This window comes from Silurus meridionalis, chromosome 4 (assembly GCF_014805685.1).
Source record: "Silurus meridionalis isolate SWU-2019-XX chromosome 4, ASM1480568v1, whole genome shotgun sequence".
NCBI classification, from domain to species: domain Eukaryota; kingdom Metazoa; phylum Chordata; class Actinopteri; order Siluriformes; family Siluridae; genus Silurus; species Silurus meridionalis.
The window spans coordinates 15,596,170-15,610,184 of NC_060887.1; the positions used below are offsets into that span (position 1 = coordinate 15,596,170).

The following is a 14,015-nucleotide window of genomic DNA, read 5'->3' on the forward strand; positions in this document are numbered from 1 at the left end:
TGAATTGTAGATAAGAAATTATTTAATTGGAAATATACATAAATTCTACAAAAAAACAAATTTCAAACACAATTCATTCATACACACACACACACACACACACACACACACACACACACACACACACACACACACACACACACACACTCGCATGTTTAAATGGAATTTGTACATTTTTATAAGCTGAGCATCAGTCTTTACAGATGCCAAGACTTTTAATAGCTAGCATGTAGCTGTTTGACCTTTTACATCAACCTTTTAAAAAGGAGTCATTCTTGAACACCAGCAGGTAAATTATAATTTTAAAACCTAGTCATCATAAAATAAATAGTGTGTCATACTGGAAAACAAAAGCCTCAAAAGAAAAATCTGGACTTCTATAAAACTTGTCAAGATAAATTTATTTAATTTCTGTAGGCATGGTGATGATGTTTTACATGTTGGTGTCACATTGTTACCTGGAGCTGCTCATCCATGACCTGAGCCACTTCTCCAGCCATGGACTCCAGTTTCTCCTGGATGGGACCGATTGAGGAACCATTTAACTCTTTTCGTGATGTGCCGCCTAGGTGGTACAGGTTAGGGAGGAGCTGTGGAGGGGAACAAGATGGATGTTGATGTGTTCTAAAAATATTTTATCATTGTAAATACATGATGAAAATTAAAACATGGTGGCTAGTTTTTACTTGGGACAGAATGTTCATTATCTTCAGCTCAAGTGGTCTTCCATTTAGGAGAATAAACCTTTTACTGGCTGCATGTAGACTTTATAGACAAATTTACCACAAAACTGTTATCACAAAGTTGTATGTATGCAGTCGTATGTCTGTGAATGAAGTAGCATTACATTTTCCCTTCACTTAAACGAGGACATTTAAACCTTTTCCAGCATTGCAATGCCCCTGTGCATTGCTTTGACCTCAACCCTATTAAACATCTTTGAAATAAATTCTTATGCTGATTGCACCCAAGGCCCCCCTTACCCTATGCCTATACCTGTTATTACTAACATTATTGAGAGGTCTGGTGTCCACATTTTATCCATAAGTTATGTCAGCTGCAGGATAGTCTAAAACAATATACATTAGCAAAATCCACAACCTCTCTAAATGGAAGTCTCAGTACTTAAGCAAAGAAAAAAATTCGCAAATGCATCATGCTTGCAGTTGTACCACTAGAACAATCCTTTAACACATAATATATATATATATATATATATATATATATATATATATATATATATATATATATATATATATATATATATATATATATATATATATATACACACACACACACACACACACACACACACATACACTAGAGTATATTATTTGTTTATTTATTTAATATTTTCTTTACTGTTTTTGAGTTCCTCGCATCCTTTATCAGGTTCTCTGCCATCTTGACATCTTCCAATATGGCGTCCTGTTCAGAGGTCTTCAGGGAGTTAAGATGGTCCTGAACCTTTAAGCAAATCCGGTCAATCATCTAGAGAAAAAGAGAAATTAACTCTCACATACTTCATGAGGACATGATTTTTTTTTTTAAATTTGATTAGATTTTTTATTTTTTTATTTTTTAACGGTTCTATCATTGTGAGTTGAGAGTTGAGGTGTTCTCACCTGCTGTGTGGTGGTGGTGACGATGCCCTGTTGGAGACGATATGCTTGCTCCTGAACATATTTCCTAGTTTCATGATTCCTAAACAGGTAGTTCTCCATCTGGAGCAGAGAAAAGTAACATATTTCTGTTAAGAGTCTTGTAGTGGTTGAATGTGTATCAGTAAACATGAAAGAACTAAAGAGGAACTCTGGATGGTTCTTACCCTCATTAATGCATCCTCGGTTTTCTCTGGACTGGCCTTCAGTGCCTGCGATGCATCGATAATGGGGATGGGCATAAAGCGGATGGTAAAATTCCTGCAAAATTTGGTGAGATTTATACAAGAATATGTTATAGATTATAAAATGTAATATATATTAAAAAAAGCATGTTCATACACACACACACACACACACACACACACACACACACACACACACACATATATATGTGAATGTGTGCACACGAACAAATGAGTGTGTGTGTGTGTGTGTGTGTAAATTGTAGTGTGGGTGTGGTTGTTGGTCAGATGTCAGTAATTTTATATATTTTTTTAATCAAAGACAAACCTTTGCAGCATGCTATAATATTATTCACAAAAGGTTCACATGAAACTGAAGATTCCCATCACTATAATGGTGACATCAAATCAACAAATGAAAAAATAATCATTCCTGCTATTTTTAATTTTTTATCATAACCCCACCCCCTTTCACCCTTCCTTATCCATCCTGCTGATTATTCACCTTTCTCTATGCCCTTCTCTCTTTTTTTCTCTTGCAGATTATTGATTATAATTCACAGATAAATAAATGCAGCAGCAGCCAATTACACCACTCCAGTGTTCACTATGCAAATGAGATTAAAATAAGGAAGACCGAGAAGGAAAGAGAGGGAGAGATTCAGAGCTAATATCCCATATTCTTCTCTCACCTAATCTCCTGTCATCAGTGTTGTAAATTAGAAAGCCGAGAGAATTGGTGATGATTTCAGAGAAAATGAGACGAGACACAAACACACACACTGTTTTAATCCTTTAAATATTAAATATTTCTGGGCTGCCTCTGTCAGAAGGACTCATTTATGGCTCGGTTCCCATCTAAATAGTAAAAATAGACTGCTGTTAAAAAAAAAAAAAAAAAAAAAAAATTTTTAACTTGCATGAAAAAGTACACACACACACACACACACACACACACACACAACTGTATTATCCACACATACTTCTCCAGAGCTGCAGCGACATCCTGAAGTCCCTGTGGGCTGACGTTGTTTCTGTCCCAGATGACAGTCCTAAAGAAACACAAATACTGAATTGATTAACGAAACAGAAACCAACATTTTATCTCTGTTTATAAGGTATCGCTCCTTAGATTACATACAGATTATTGCACTTTTACAAGGAGTATCCTTATCTGCTCTCAATATCTGAATATATTATCCTCTTACATCGGTTTCTCCGGGAAAACTTCAGAACACTAAGCACGGCCCCTGAACCTGCTCATAGATACTCACCTAAATGTGTGTTTAAACCTCTCACCTGAGCTTGCTGTTAATCTGCAGGGCTTTAGCCAGCATTTTAGCCCCAAGGTCCCCCATCCCGTTCCCACTGATATCTACTCGTGTCAGAGAGCTGTTACTGCCCAGAGCATTCAGCACTAGACTCAACTCCCCCTTTAGCTTCGAGTCAGCCAAAGACAGAGATGCCAAGGGCTGAAAAGAGAGAGAGAGAGAGAGAGAGAGAGAGAGAGAGAGAGAGAGAGAGAGAGAGAGAGTGGGAGAATTGTATGGGAAATGCATATAAATAAGCAACATATCAATCAAATAACAATTATGAATATTTTAAAGCTATAAAATGATTAAAAAACAATTACACCAATCAGGCATAACATTATGACCACCTGTCTAATACAGTGTTGGTTCCATTTTGATGGCAAAACAGTCCTGACTCGTTGAGCATTAACATTTAGTTCTTCAAGCAATTTGAGCTAAAGGAGCTGTTGGAGGAACGTCTGTTAGATCGTACCAAACAGCCCAGCGAGCTCCTGTACAACATGTCACCGGTTCACCACTGTTTCTTACTTGTAGCACTTTTGATAGATACTTACCCCTGCAGACCAGGAATATCCCACAAGAGCTGCAGTTTTTGATATGCACTAACCCAGTCACCTAGCCATCACAATTTGGCTTTCCCTTAAATCCTTATGCTTGCCCATTTTTTTTTTACTTTGAGGACAAAATGTGCCATGATGAAGATATAACTTTCTTTCGGCTTCTCCCATTAGGGGTCGCCACAGCGGATCATCCGTATCCGCATGTTCGATTTGACACGTTTTTACACTGGCTGCCCTTCCTAACGCAATTATCCGGGCTTGGGACCAACACTAAGAGTGCACTGGCTTGTGCCTTCCTAATGGCCATGATGAAGATATAATCAGTGTTATTCACTCACTGGTCATAATATTATAATGTAAATGTTATGCCTGGTCGGTGTACATGTGTGTCAATAAATGTGAGAGTTTAATTTCTCACTGATTCTTCCTCCTGGATCATGTGGACGAGACCGTCGAGGACCGGAGCCAGATTTCTACAGATACCAACAAACATTTAATACAACAGAATACACTCACATTCACAACACAACACACAAATCATCATCCCCTTACTCTTTTTCACTCAACCTCTTTCTCATATCCATCATTCACACACATCCTTTCACTCGTTTTCATCCTCTATTCATCCCCACTCATTTTCACTCATTCTTTCAATCATCCCCACTCCTCCTCTCACTTACGCTCATCCTCTCCATCACCACCACTCCTCCTCACTCACACTCATCCTCTCCATCACCACCACTCCTCCTCTCACTCACACTCATCCTCTCCATCACCACCTCCTCCTCTCACCACACTCATCCTCCATCACCACCACCTCCTCTCACTCACGCCATCCTCTCACTCACGCTCATCCTCCATCACCATCACCTCCTCTCACTCACTCATCCTCTCCATCACCACAACTCCTGCTCTCACTCACGCTCATCCTCTCACTCACGCTCATCCTCTCACTCACGCTCATCCTCCCACTCACCACCACTCCTCCTTTCACTCACGCTCATCCTCTCCATCACCACCACTCCTTCTTTCACTTACGCTCATCCTCTCAATCACCACCACTCCTCCTCTCACGCATGCTCATCCTCTCACTCACGCTGATCCTCTCAACCACCACCACTCCTCCTCTTACTCACACTCATCCTCTCCGTCACCACCACTCCTCCTTTCACTTACGCTCATCCTCTTAATCACCACCACTCCTCCTCTCACGCACGCTCATCCTCTTAATCACCACCACTCCTCCTCTCACGCACGCTCATCCTCTCCATCACCACCACTCCTCCTCTAAAATGTTTTAATTCTCTCAATCATTCCCACTCACCCTCTCACTCAACCACAACTTGTCCATCATACCCACTCATTCTATCAATCATCCCCACTCATCCCTCATTCAATGATTCTCACTTTGATTTGATGTTGTTGAAGTTCTTGCCGAGGGAGAGGTGTCTGATAGATCGGTTCTTGGCAAGCCAGACCAGCAGCGTGCTCATGTCTGAGTCCAGACCTGAGAAACAGAGAGCAACAATACATTACTGGAAGTTTATAACTGTGTAATTACAGTCATCACAGGGTACAGAACAAATTATTTTAATGACAATAAAATAAAGATGTTCAGCTTCTAGTTCACTTCCAAATTATCACAGCACCAGCAAAAGCTGAAAAAACAAAAAAACCTAATCTGTACTTTTTAATGTTTTAAATCCTAGTGTTAAATTTTTTATGACAGGAATTTTGAGCTAATAATCCTGCTCCGAGGCTCAACATAGTCTATAACACAAGCTAATACAATGACTGGAGGATTAAACAGAAACTTTATTGGGGGTTTAATTAGAAGCATTCGGCTTATCAGAATCGCTTAAAGAGTTTTGCATTAATCCCTCTGAATCTAGCCCAGCTCATAATGAACCACTGGAGGAATCAAGAAAAAATATGATGATGACTCACACATGTGCTAGAGCCTCATCTCATAAAATCAGAAGATAAAAAAATTCATTTCAGAAAAGGGTTTACATTTACCTTAGATTCACCTTTTACATTTGTTTACATTTACGGCATTTGGCAGACGCCCTTATCAAGAAGAGTACAGAAGCTCTCTTAATAAATACATCCCGATACTGGTTTATTAGGTTGCAGACTAAGAATATAATCAGCTCTAAAACTCTAATGATCATAGGATCATAGTAATGAAAGGTGTTTTGTGAACAGTGAAGATTCTTGAGTGCAGTGTAGGAAGTAACATGGGCTCTGAGGTAGATGGGTGCAGTTTTGTAAGCAAGCATCAGTTTTGTAAATCTGATCAGATGCAGGAAGCCAGTGAAGAAAGATCAGAAATGGGGTGGTGTAAGAGGACTTAGGAAAGTCATGCAGCTGCATTCCAAATCGGTTGTACAGATCGAATGGTGCTCTGAAACAGACCCGCCAGAAGTGAGGTGCAGAAGTCCAGTCTTAAAATCATAAAGGCCTGAACAAGCACCCGTGTGGTCTGTGTACTGGGTTTCAACAGTGAAGTGTGCTGATAACAAAAGGATCAAAATTGTGATGATTATCATCATGTTTGTATCTCACCGTTATCAGAAATATCCAAACTGGAAATGTTGGGAATCTCAGCGATACAGCCTTCCAGGATCTGTGAGCCTCCAGAGCGAAGCTGCGAGACAAAACACAAACTGATGATAATAAACACCCACTGATAGCAATAAACACACATACAGCTTCTAATAAATACACACAAACATACACTGCTGCTAATATACACACAGATACTGCTCCTAATAAACGCACACATTGCTTGTTAAAAAAAAAAAAAAAAAAAAAAAAAAAGACACCGATATTAATAAACACATACACACACACACACACACACACACACACAGATACTAAAACACACTTACTGCTTCTAAAACACACACCGATATGAAAATACACACAGGTACTAAAACACACACTGCTCATAATAAACACAGATACTAACACACACACTCTAATAAACACAATCACTGATTCTATTAAAAAACAAAAACTGCTTCTAGTAAACACACACACACACACACACACACACACACACACACACACACACACACACACACACACACACACTGCCCCTAACACATACAAACACATAAACTTTAATAAACACTCTGTAAACAAACACTAATCATTCACACAAAGAACTCTAACCAGCCAAAGTCTAAAATGACTATATAAGAAACCTAGAAGAAAAAACATAAAACATCTGAAGCTTCTTTAAAGACATTAATGATCTCTTCCAGTGCAAGAGCCCTGATTTCAGTGTAGTGTAAACCTACATTGATAGTGTGCTAATGTTACCAACAAAATCGTGCTAATGAGAAAGAAACTTGGCTCATGAAACTTTCATTGACACAAAGCTGCAGTGTAGTTTTGTATGTGTTATGTTTTAACACAGGAAAACACACAAAATCATACAAAAGATGAAATGTGTCCATGCATATAAACAAGCAATATACAAACGAACACACGACCCTGCAAAATGAGTTTTGTTGCCATGTTGCCAAAGAATCATTGATATGTTAATGTTTTCGATCATTCAGAAATGTTTATGAAAGCAGTGTGTGTGTGTGTGTGTGTTAAAGCATGCAGTTACTGCTGTCTGTACTTACACATTGGCCAAGCTTTATGATGCATCATGGGAAAAGGAGGTGGGGCAAATTAGCAAAAGAAAAATAAAATTCTAGCATCATGCATCAGGCAAAAAGCGATGTAAAAACAATGAAAATAAAAACAAATCAGGCGAAACAGCGTCATTACATACACCAGAACACACGCACTTATAATAACTCTAGCACTGGTAAAAACATGCTTTAGAAATGATGCACAACTCAAGTGATGTCATCAGTGTTTGCTTATAAGAATCAGGATCTTAGCATGTGTGAACTTGAAATGTGTGTGCGCTCAACGAACGAATACAAACACACACACTATTAGTATTGCAAAAGCGTTACTCTGCACTCTGCAGGGTTTCATTATGCTGAAATTCCCTTAGGAATGTCACATATTTGTGTGTAGGAGAGATTGTGGGAATTTTCCACTTAACCCTAACCTTTATTTCCACAATCACACACTAAAACTGCAACTGGTGATTTTTTTTTTTTGAGTACTTTTAGATTTTTTTAGTAATCTGAAAGATTTGACCTTTTATGCAGTCTCTTGGCAAAAACAAACATCAATTACTCCTTGTAAATATCTGTTACAGGAATTTATTTATTGAGCAGATTAGATATGATCTTCTGTACATGAAGCTCTGCAGATGAAATTCTGTGAGAAGTAAATAAATGATTAATATGTGCTTATCTGCATATCTCACCTCACAGCAGCTGAGATCCAGAGACACCTCTTTAAGGTTGGGGTTACAGGCCAGGCCGAGCAGGAGTGCTCTACACAAACACATGTACACACACACAGCACTTATTTCATGTGTGAAGATTTGCCCAGATTGTGGTCACTAATAATGCAGATATTGATCACGAAAATGTTTTCAAAATGCGAACATTTTTGACAGATTTCTGTAGAAATCAGTATGCAATATAAATAATATTTGAATAGCAATAAATACAAATACAAAAATAAATAAATAAATACTGGTGGTCAATGCCTGTGACCTGGTTAATTAAAAAAAAAAGATATAAACGATGGAAAATGCATCACTGCAATTTTTGTCAGAATTGTTGAACTGCTAATTGAAAACATGATGCTAATTTCCCTGCAAAATCCATAAAACATTATGATGGACAGCTGGGAGTTCAAAAATGAAAGTTGGATATAAATTTGGCTAGAATGCTAGCCTGCCAAACCACTATAAAATGGAGAAAATGTGTGTTATGCTGTACAGAAATAAAAAATATGATGGTGGTGACTGCTCAAACATAAAAAGCACAAAAAGTGCAATTTAGTCAATTTTTTTAGTAATGGAAAGGAAAATAAATATTGGCAGAAATGTAAATGTTGTCTCATGAATGGGTCTGTGTGTCAGGAGCCACCAGTCACACCTCCCTCTAATGCTCAAACTCTCACTCAGCCTCTCCCTCCTACAAAATCACCTACACCTGTCCTTCTCCTACTAATCACCTACACCTGTTCCCCATTTACCCGTCCCCTTTATAAGGTCTCTATTCTCCTTCACACATGGTCCGATCTACCAGTTATGACCATAGATCACCTGGACTTTCTACTTCTCTGAATCCCTGTGCTTCCATGCTTCTTGCTACGCTTCTAAGGAGCAATCAGTTAAGAGTACCGTTTGCTCAAATCACAGCTCAAGCTCTCCTGTGTGTGTATGTTTAAACCAAATAAATGACATTTTATTTTACTCCCAGTTTCTGACGCCTGGTCTATCCATGACACTGTGGTTGTTTAAAAAAAAAAAAAATTTTTTGGTGAAATTAAGCAAAAATAAAAAAGACATTATGCTTGTCAAAATTAAAGAACAATGAGCAATAATAGTAATTTGATTTGAAGTCAGACATGAAATTTGGAAGTCACTACAGTCAACACAAAATTAATTTTCTTTGTTGTGAACTTTGCAAAATTAATAATTATGTAGATGAAATCAATTAACGCAAAAACATGGAAAGGGATTGAGTTATATATTTTTTACTTTAAAGCCTCAGGAGGCAGTTTGGTCCCGGAGACATTGATGGTGTTGAGGCAGGCAACGCTGCTGAAGAACTGCTTGAATGCAGGAGGAATATCTTTACCTTTCCTGTATATATACACACACACACACACACACACACACACACACACACACACACAGTCTAATTGGATATAATTGTGAATTAATCTGAATGAACAAGAGTAGAAAATTCTTCAGCTCCTTACCTGTGAACGAAGATGCTCTTTGAGACATTAAGAACGGAGAGATGCTGAAGAGAACCTTTCAGAAGAGCAGAGCAAAGCTACAGCACACAAACATTAATGAGAGAAAAATGAATTGTTAATTCATTAATTGAATATGAAGAAAAGTGCAGAATAAATAGTTTTTCAGCAAACAGTTGTTTTTTTAAATGAAGATCCGAGATTTAGTGTCATATCAAATGCTAATGCAATGCCCTACCAGTATTAGCAGTGTGTGTGTGTGTGTGTGTGTGTGTGTGTGTGTGCGAGTGTGCGAGTGTTGCGCTTACCGACTCGAGCGAGCAGTCTGTGTTCGACAAGTCCAGCGTGCTTAGGCTGTTCGGCTGACCCAGGAACTGATAAAAATGCTGTGGGAAAACAAAGTGACAGTCAGCTTTGGGGCTATTTGACATACCAACAAATGAAAAGTGGAGTAAAGCTTCTAGCTCAGACACAAATTTGTAAATAAGCATAAACATTATAATAATAACGTTTTGAATAAAAAGATTTAGAACATGCTGTGATACTCCAGATCTTCAGTATTCTTAGTTGTACTTCTGGAGGACCTTAAATGCCCTGAATTGTACTTTTTGGATTTGATGTAAATATGAACCCAGAAGGTGCAAATAAAAAGGTCCTTTGTGTAGAAAAAACAAACTGACAATTTTTGTACCTTTGAAAAACCTTTAAAGCTAAGGGCCCTTAATTATTCAAACAACCATGGTAGAACCTTATTGTTCTTATAATGTACACTCCTTATAAATCCTTACCAAGGTTCTAAGAATAGTGTGTTTTATCACATGTAAAACTCTTATTTATTCAATTCATACTAAAAGGATGTTTTTAAAAAACATTTAGAAAGATTTACTATTCCTAAAAGGTTCCTATGAAAAACACTAGAACTGAATGCCATCTAATTAGCATCATTAGAGGCTCTAGCAGAGATAAATAAAGGCATACTCACAGAGAGATCATCTCCACGCAGGAGGTTCCCTGAGAGGTCCAGGTAGCTGAGCGTGCTGGGCATGGACTGGTTAGAGCTCAGCGACTGGGCGAGGCTGTTCACCCCTTAATCATGACAAATTCATACACACACACACCACACAGAGTGTCATCACACCAGCACAATGTATGGAGGAACCACCTATAAAAGCTCTACATCGGTCTCTCTGCAAAAACGTCACAGTATCACAGCGTGTATAGTTTTGTGCAAGGTTTGAGACTCATTCACATCACAGGTCACACAAGTGTGTGTACAAGCTGAGCTTTTCAGACATCTGCATTGTTCCTCACAATGTTGTAAAAAACAAAGATCACACTATGCATGTTCTCTCTTATAGAAAACCCACACAAACTAACTAAACAACTCAATTGCAAAGTTTATAATCACAATTGGGCAATTCAGGAAAGAGTTTGTACTTGGAATAATAGTTGTTTGACGAATACAGGTAATCAAACCTATAATTTTTTTGTTTTAGCCTCATGTCCAATACACACCACACCTATTTTTTATTTACCGTAATTTCCGGACTATAAAGCGCACCCATATATAAGCCGCATTTGACAGATTTTTATTTTAAACATAAATAAGCCGCACCTGTCTATAAGCCTAATAAGCCTGAAACTAATGAACTTTACACAGGCTTTAACGAAAGACAGTGTCTGTTACACGGTGTAACGGGTGAAATATGTTGCGCTTCCTTTAAGAGCAGAGCGGTATTTTGGGAATAGCCTGCTGCCGCATTTTTCCGCTATTACTGCATGTGTGCAAGACCAAGGAATATGTCCTTATTATTTTCTGATGCTAATTTTCTAAGTTTTTTTGACTAACCCATAACGCTGTTGCCAAGAAAAATAAAAAAAGCACGAGTTTTGTAAACCTGTCTGTGCTTATATGATTTCTGTTGTAACTGGAGTTAGCGAGCTCTCCCATCATCCAGACTCAACGCGCTACAACGGCTTTTATCTAAACAGTAGCCGACCAAGAAAGTCATTGTTCACTGTCTTCCTCCTTCCTTTCACAACTATTTCTCTCGGGAGTTTTTCTTTTGGCATCGTCGTGCGTTAAAAAAAAAAGTTTTTTCTCCCGATGCCGTGCAGCTCAGAACACAGGTGAGTTGTGTTTTTTCGTTTCCGGTCGGAAATTTCATTGGTCTAATGTTATGGGGTTCAGTTTTTTGGCTTGAAGTTTGTGAAACTGGGAAAAACCCAGAAAGAATTTATAAATAAGCCGCTTCGTTGTTTAAGCCGCGTTCAAAACGTGTGAAAATAGTAAAGTATAGACCGAAAAATATGGTAACTCGTCAGATACGATTTAGCCGTATGCCTACACGCCAGACTGTTACTCATGCGCCACCATATACCTCGCTGTTGCCAGGTCTTGGTTCATTTACAGCATTTTTAAGTAACAACAGATACACAGGGTCATTATGACTTCCAGTCCGGAAAAGTACTGAGGTTCCCATGGAAACTGCAGATCAATACGTGTATAAATAAGCAGCTGTTACTCAGACGTCCTAACGGGAAATGATAATGATACAGAAAGAGTTTCTCAGGACAAAGACTAACTCACACTTTATTCATCTGTAATCTGTGCGTTTTTTTTTCTTTATAAAATGTCTTTTTATTTTATCCAAGATTCTTAAGGGGCACAGACGTGTTTAGCATAATAAAATCATAATTTAAAGAAATAAAATTTGATATTATATATATATATATATATATATATATATATATATATATATATATATATATATATATATATATATACACACTGTGTGTATATATATATATATATATATATATACATATATACATATATATATATATATATATATATATATATATATATATATATATATATATATATATAAAATAAATAAATAAAAGTAAGTGCCCCAATATTTAAATGAATTTGACTACATTATTCCCCCTTGTCTGTTTTTAGATTTTCCTGAGGGGCGTGCACACAGTGTGTAATGTCAGTGTTGTTCAGTGTGTACTGAACTGGTTAAATGGTGATGAAGTGGTGAGGTGATTACCTTTGGGTGATAAGGAGGTTCTGGAGAGATTGAGGTGTTTGAGGCCTTTACGGAGTTTAGCAAACTGAGCACCTAAAAAAGCAACTCCTGAAAAAGAAAAAACACAATAATCAGTAGCAGCAACAGCAACACCATGACTGCCTATAAACACACACACACACACACACACACACACACACACACACACACACACACACACGATCTGTATTTATAAAGCAGGAACACGTAGTAAACCAACAAAATCTGACAGCCATTTTACAGACAAAAAATAGCAAACTCATCCCTACCTCTGTCCTCCAGAGGATTGTTGGCGAGGTTTAGATAATGCAGTCCTGAGTTGGAGTTACAAGAGAGAGCGTTTGCCAGCTTCTGTGCAAAATCACTGCAATAACACAGACATAGAGACACATATCTACAAATAAATCGGAAAATAATAATAATAAAAAAAAAAAATGCCCCACTCTTTAAATACACATACAGTAGGGAGTACAATCACATTCCAAGTGATTACACAGAAATAAAGCTGTGTGTGTGTGTGATTTCTTACACTTTGAGTCCTGCATTATCCAGGACAAGCTCCTCCAAACGACTGGAACGTGCAACAACTCTTAAAATCTGATCGCACACGTCTGCTGACTTTATACACACACACACACACACACACACACACACACACACACACACACACACACACACTAAAATCAAATATAGGTCCACATAATTACAGGACAATATTAATATGAACATTTTACAACTTACTTTCTGAAGTTTAAAAATTCTTTAGCACACAATAAATAAATAAATTAATTAATTAATTAATCTCACTTTCAGAATTTCTAAAGCACAATTACATTTCTCTTAAGGTATAATATCACTGTGTATGATTTGGAGAAAAAGACAGAAAACAAAGAGAAAAAAGAATGATACAAGTTCACTGTACTTTACACAGTACAAAACTTAATTTGAATTGGTTAGAAGGTAATTTATTTTCTGGTGTTTTGGGTAACTGTTTAAAAGTTGCCCAAGCCCCACCCATCTAACACACACACACACACACACACACACACACACACACACACACACACACACACACACACACACACACACACACAGTTTTAGATCCCATCCTTGAAACACAAAGACTCTTTTATGTAAAAAGAAAAAAATAAATCATCTCCAAATCCCACATAAAGGGAAAATGAGAAGGACGGCTCTGATATTTATCTTTGAATTTTCCCGGAACGCTTCTCTCCGACTGTACATGATTTTGGAATATTCTATCTATAAACTTATAGCGCTCAATTATTTATAACCCTCCTAATTCTCTGATAACCTACATTACAGTCTCACTCAAAATCCTGAGGAAACCTAACAAACCCAG

General features: G+C 37.6%; 1 protein-coding gene across 5 annotated transcripts in view; it reads right to left on the bottom strand.

Moving 5' to 3' along the window:
• The window catches only part of LOC124384181 (F-actin-uncapping protein LRRC16A-like), a 49,827-nt gene that overhangs the window by 15,232 nt on the left and 20,580 nt on the right, over window positions 1–14,015 (bottom strand). For all 5 annotated transcript variants that reach the window (XM_046846829.1, XM_046846830.1, XM_046846828.1 and 2 more), the window contains exons 10-26: window positions 13,182–13,270; window positions 12,922–13,016; window positions 12,635–12,721; window positions 10,558–10,661; window positions 9,884–9,961; window positions 9,579–9,655; window positions 9,355–9,459; window positions 8,065–8,134; window positions 6,288–6,369; window positions 5,127–5,226; window positions 4,138–4,192; window positions 3,146–3,318; window positions 2,830–2,898; window positions 1,829–1,922; window positions 1,626–1,724; window positions 1,363–1,491; window positions 459–590 (exon numbers count right to left, since the gene is read on the bottom strand). In XM_046846829.1, the coding sequence (XP_046702785.1) occupies window positions 459–590; window positions 1,363–1,491; window positions 1,626–1,724; window positions 1,829–1,922; window positions 2,830–2,898; window positions 3,146–3,318; window positions 4,138–4,192; window positions 5,127–5,226; window positions 6,288–6,369; window positions 8,065–8,134; window positions 9,355–9,459; window positions 9,579–9,655; window positions 9,884–9,961; window positions 10,558–10,661; window positions 12,635–12,721; window positions 12,922–13,016; window positions 13,182–13,270 (1,638 nt within the window). The remainder of the gene's footprint in view (window positions 1–458; window positions 591–1,362; window positions 1,492–1,625; window positions 1,725–1,828; window positions 1,923–2,829; window positions 2,899–3,145; window positions 3,319–4,137; window positions 4,193–5,126; window positions 5,227–6,287; window positions 6,370–8,064; window positions 8,135–9,354; window positions 9,460–9,578; window positions 9,656–9,883; window positions 9,962–10,557; window positions 10,662–12,634; window positions 12,722–12,921; window positions 13,017–13,181; window positions 13,271–14,015) is intronic.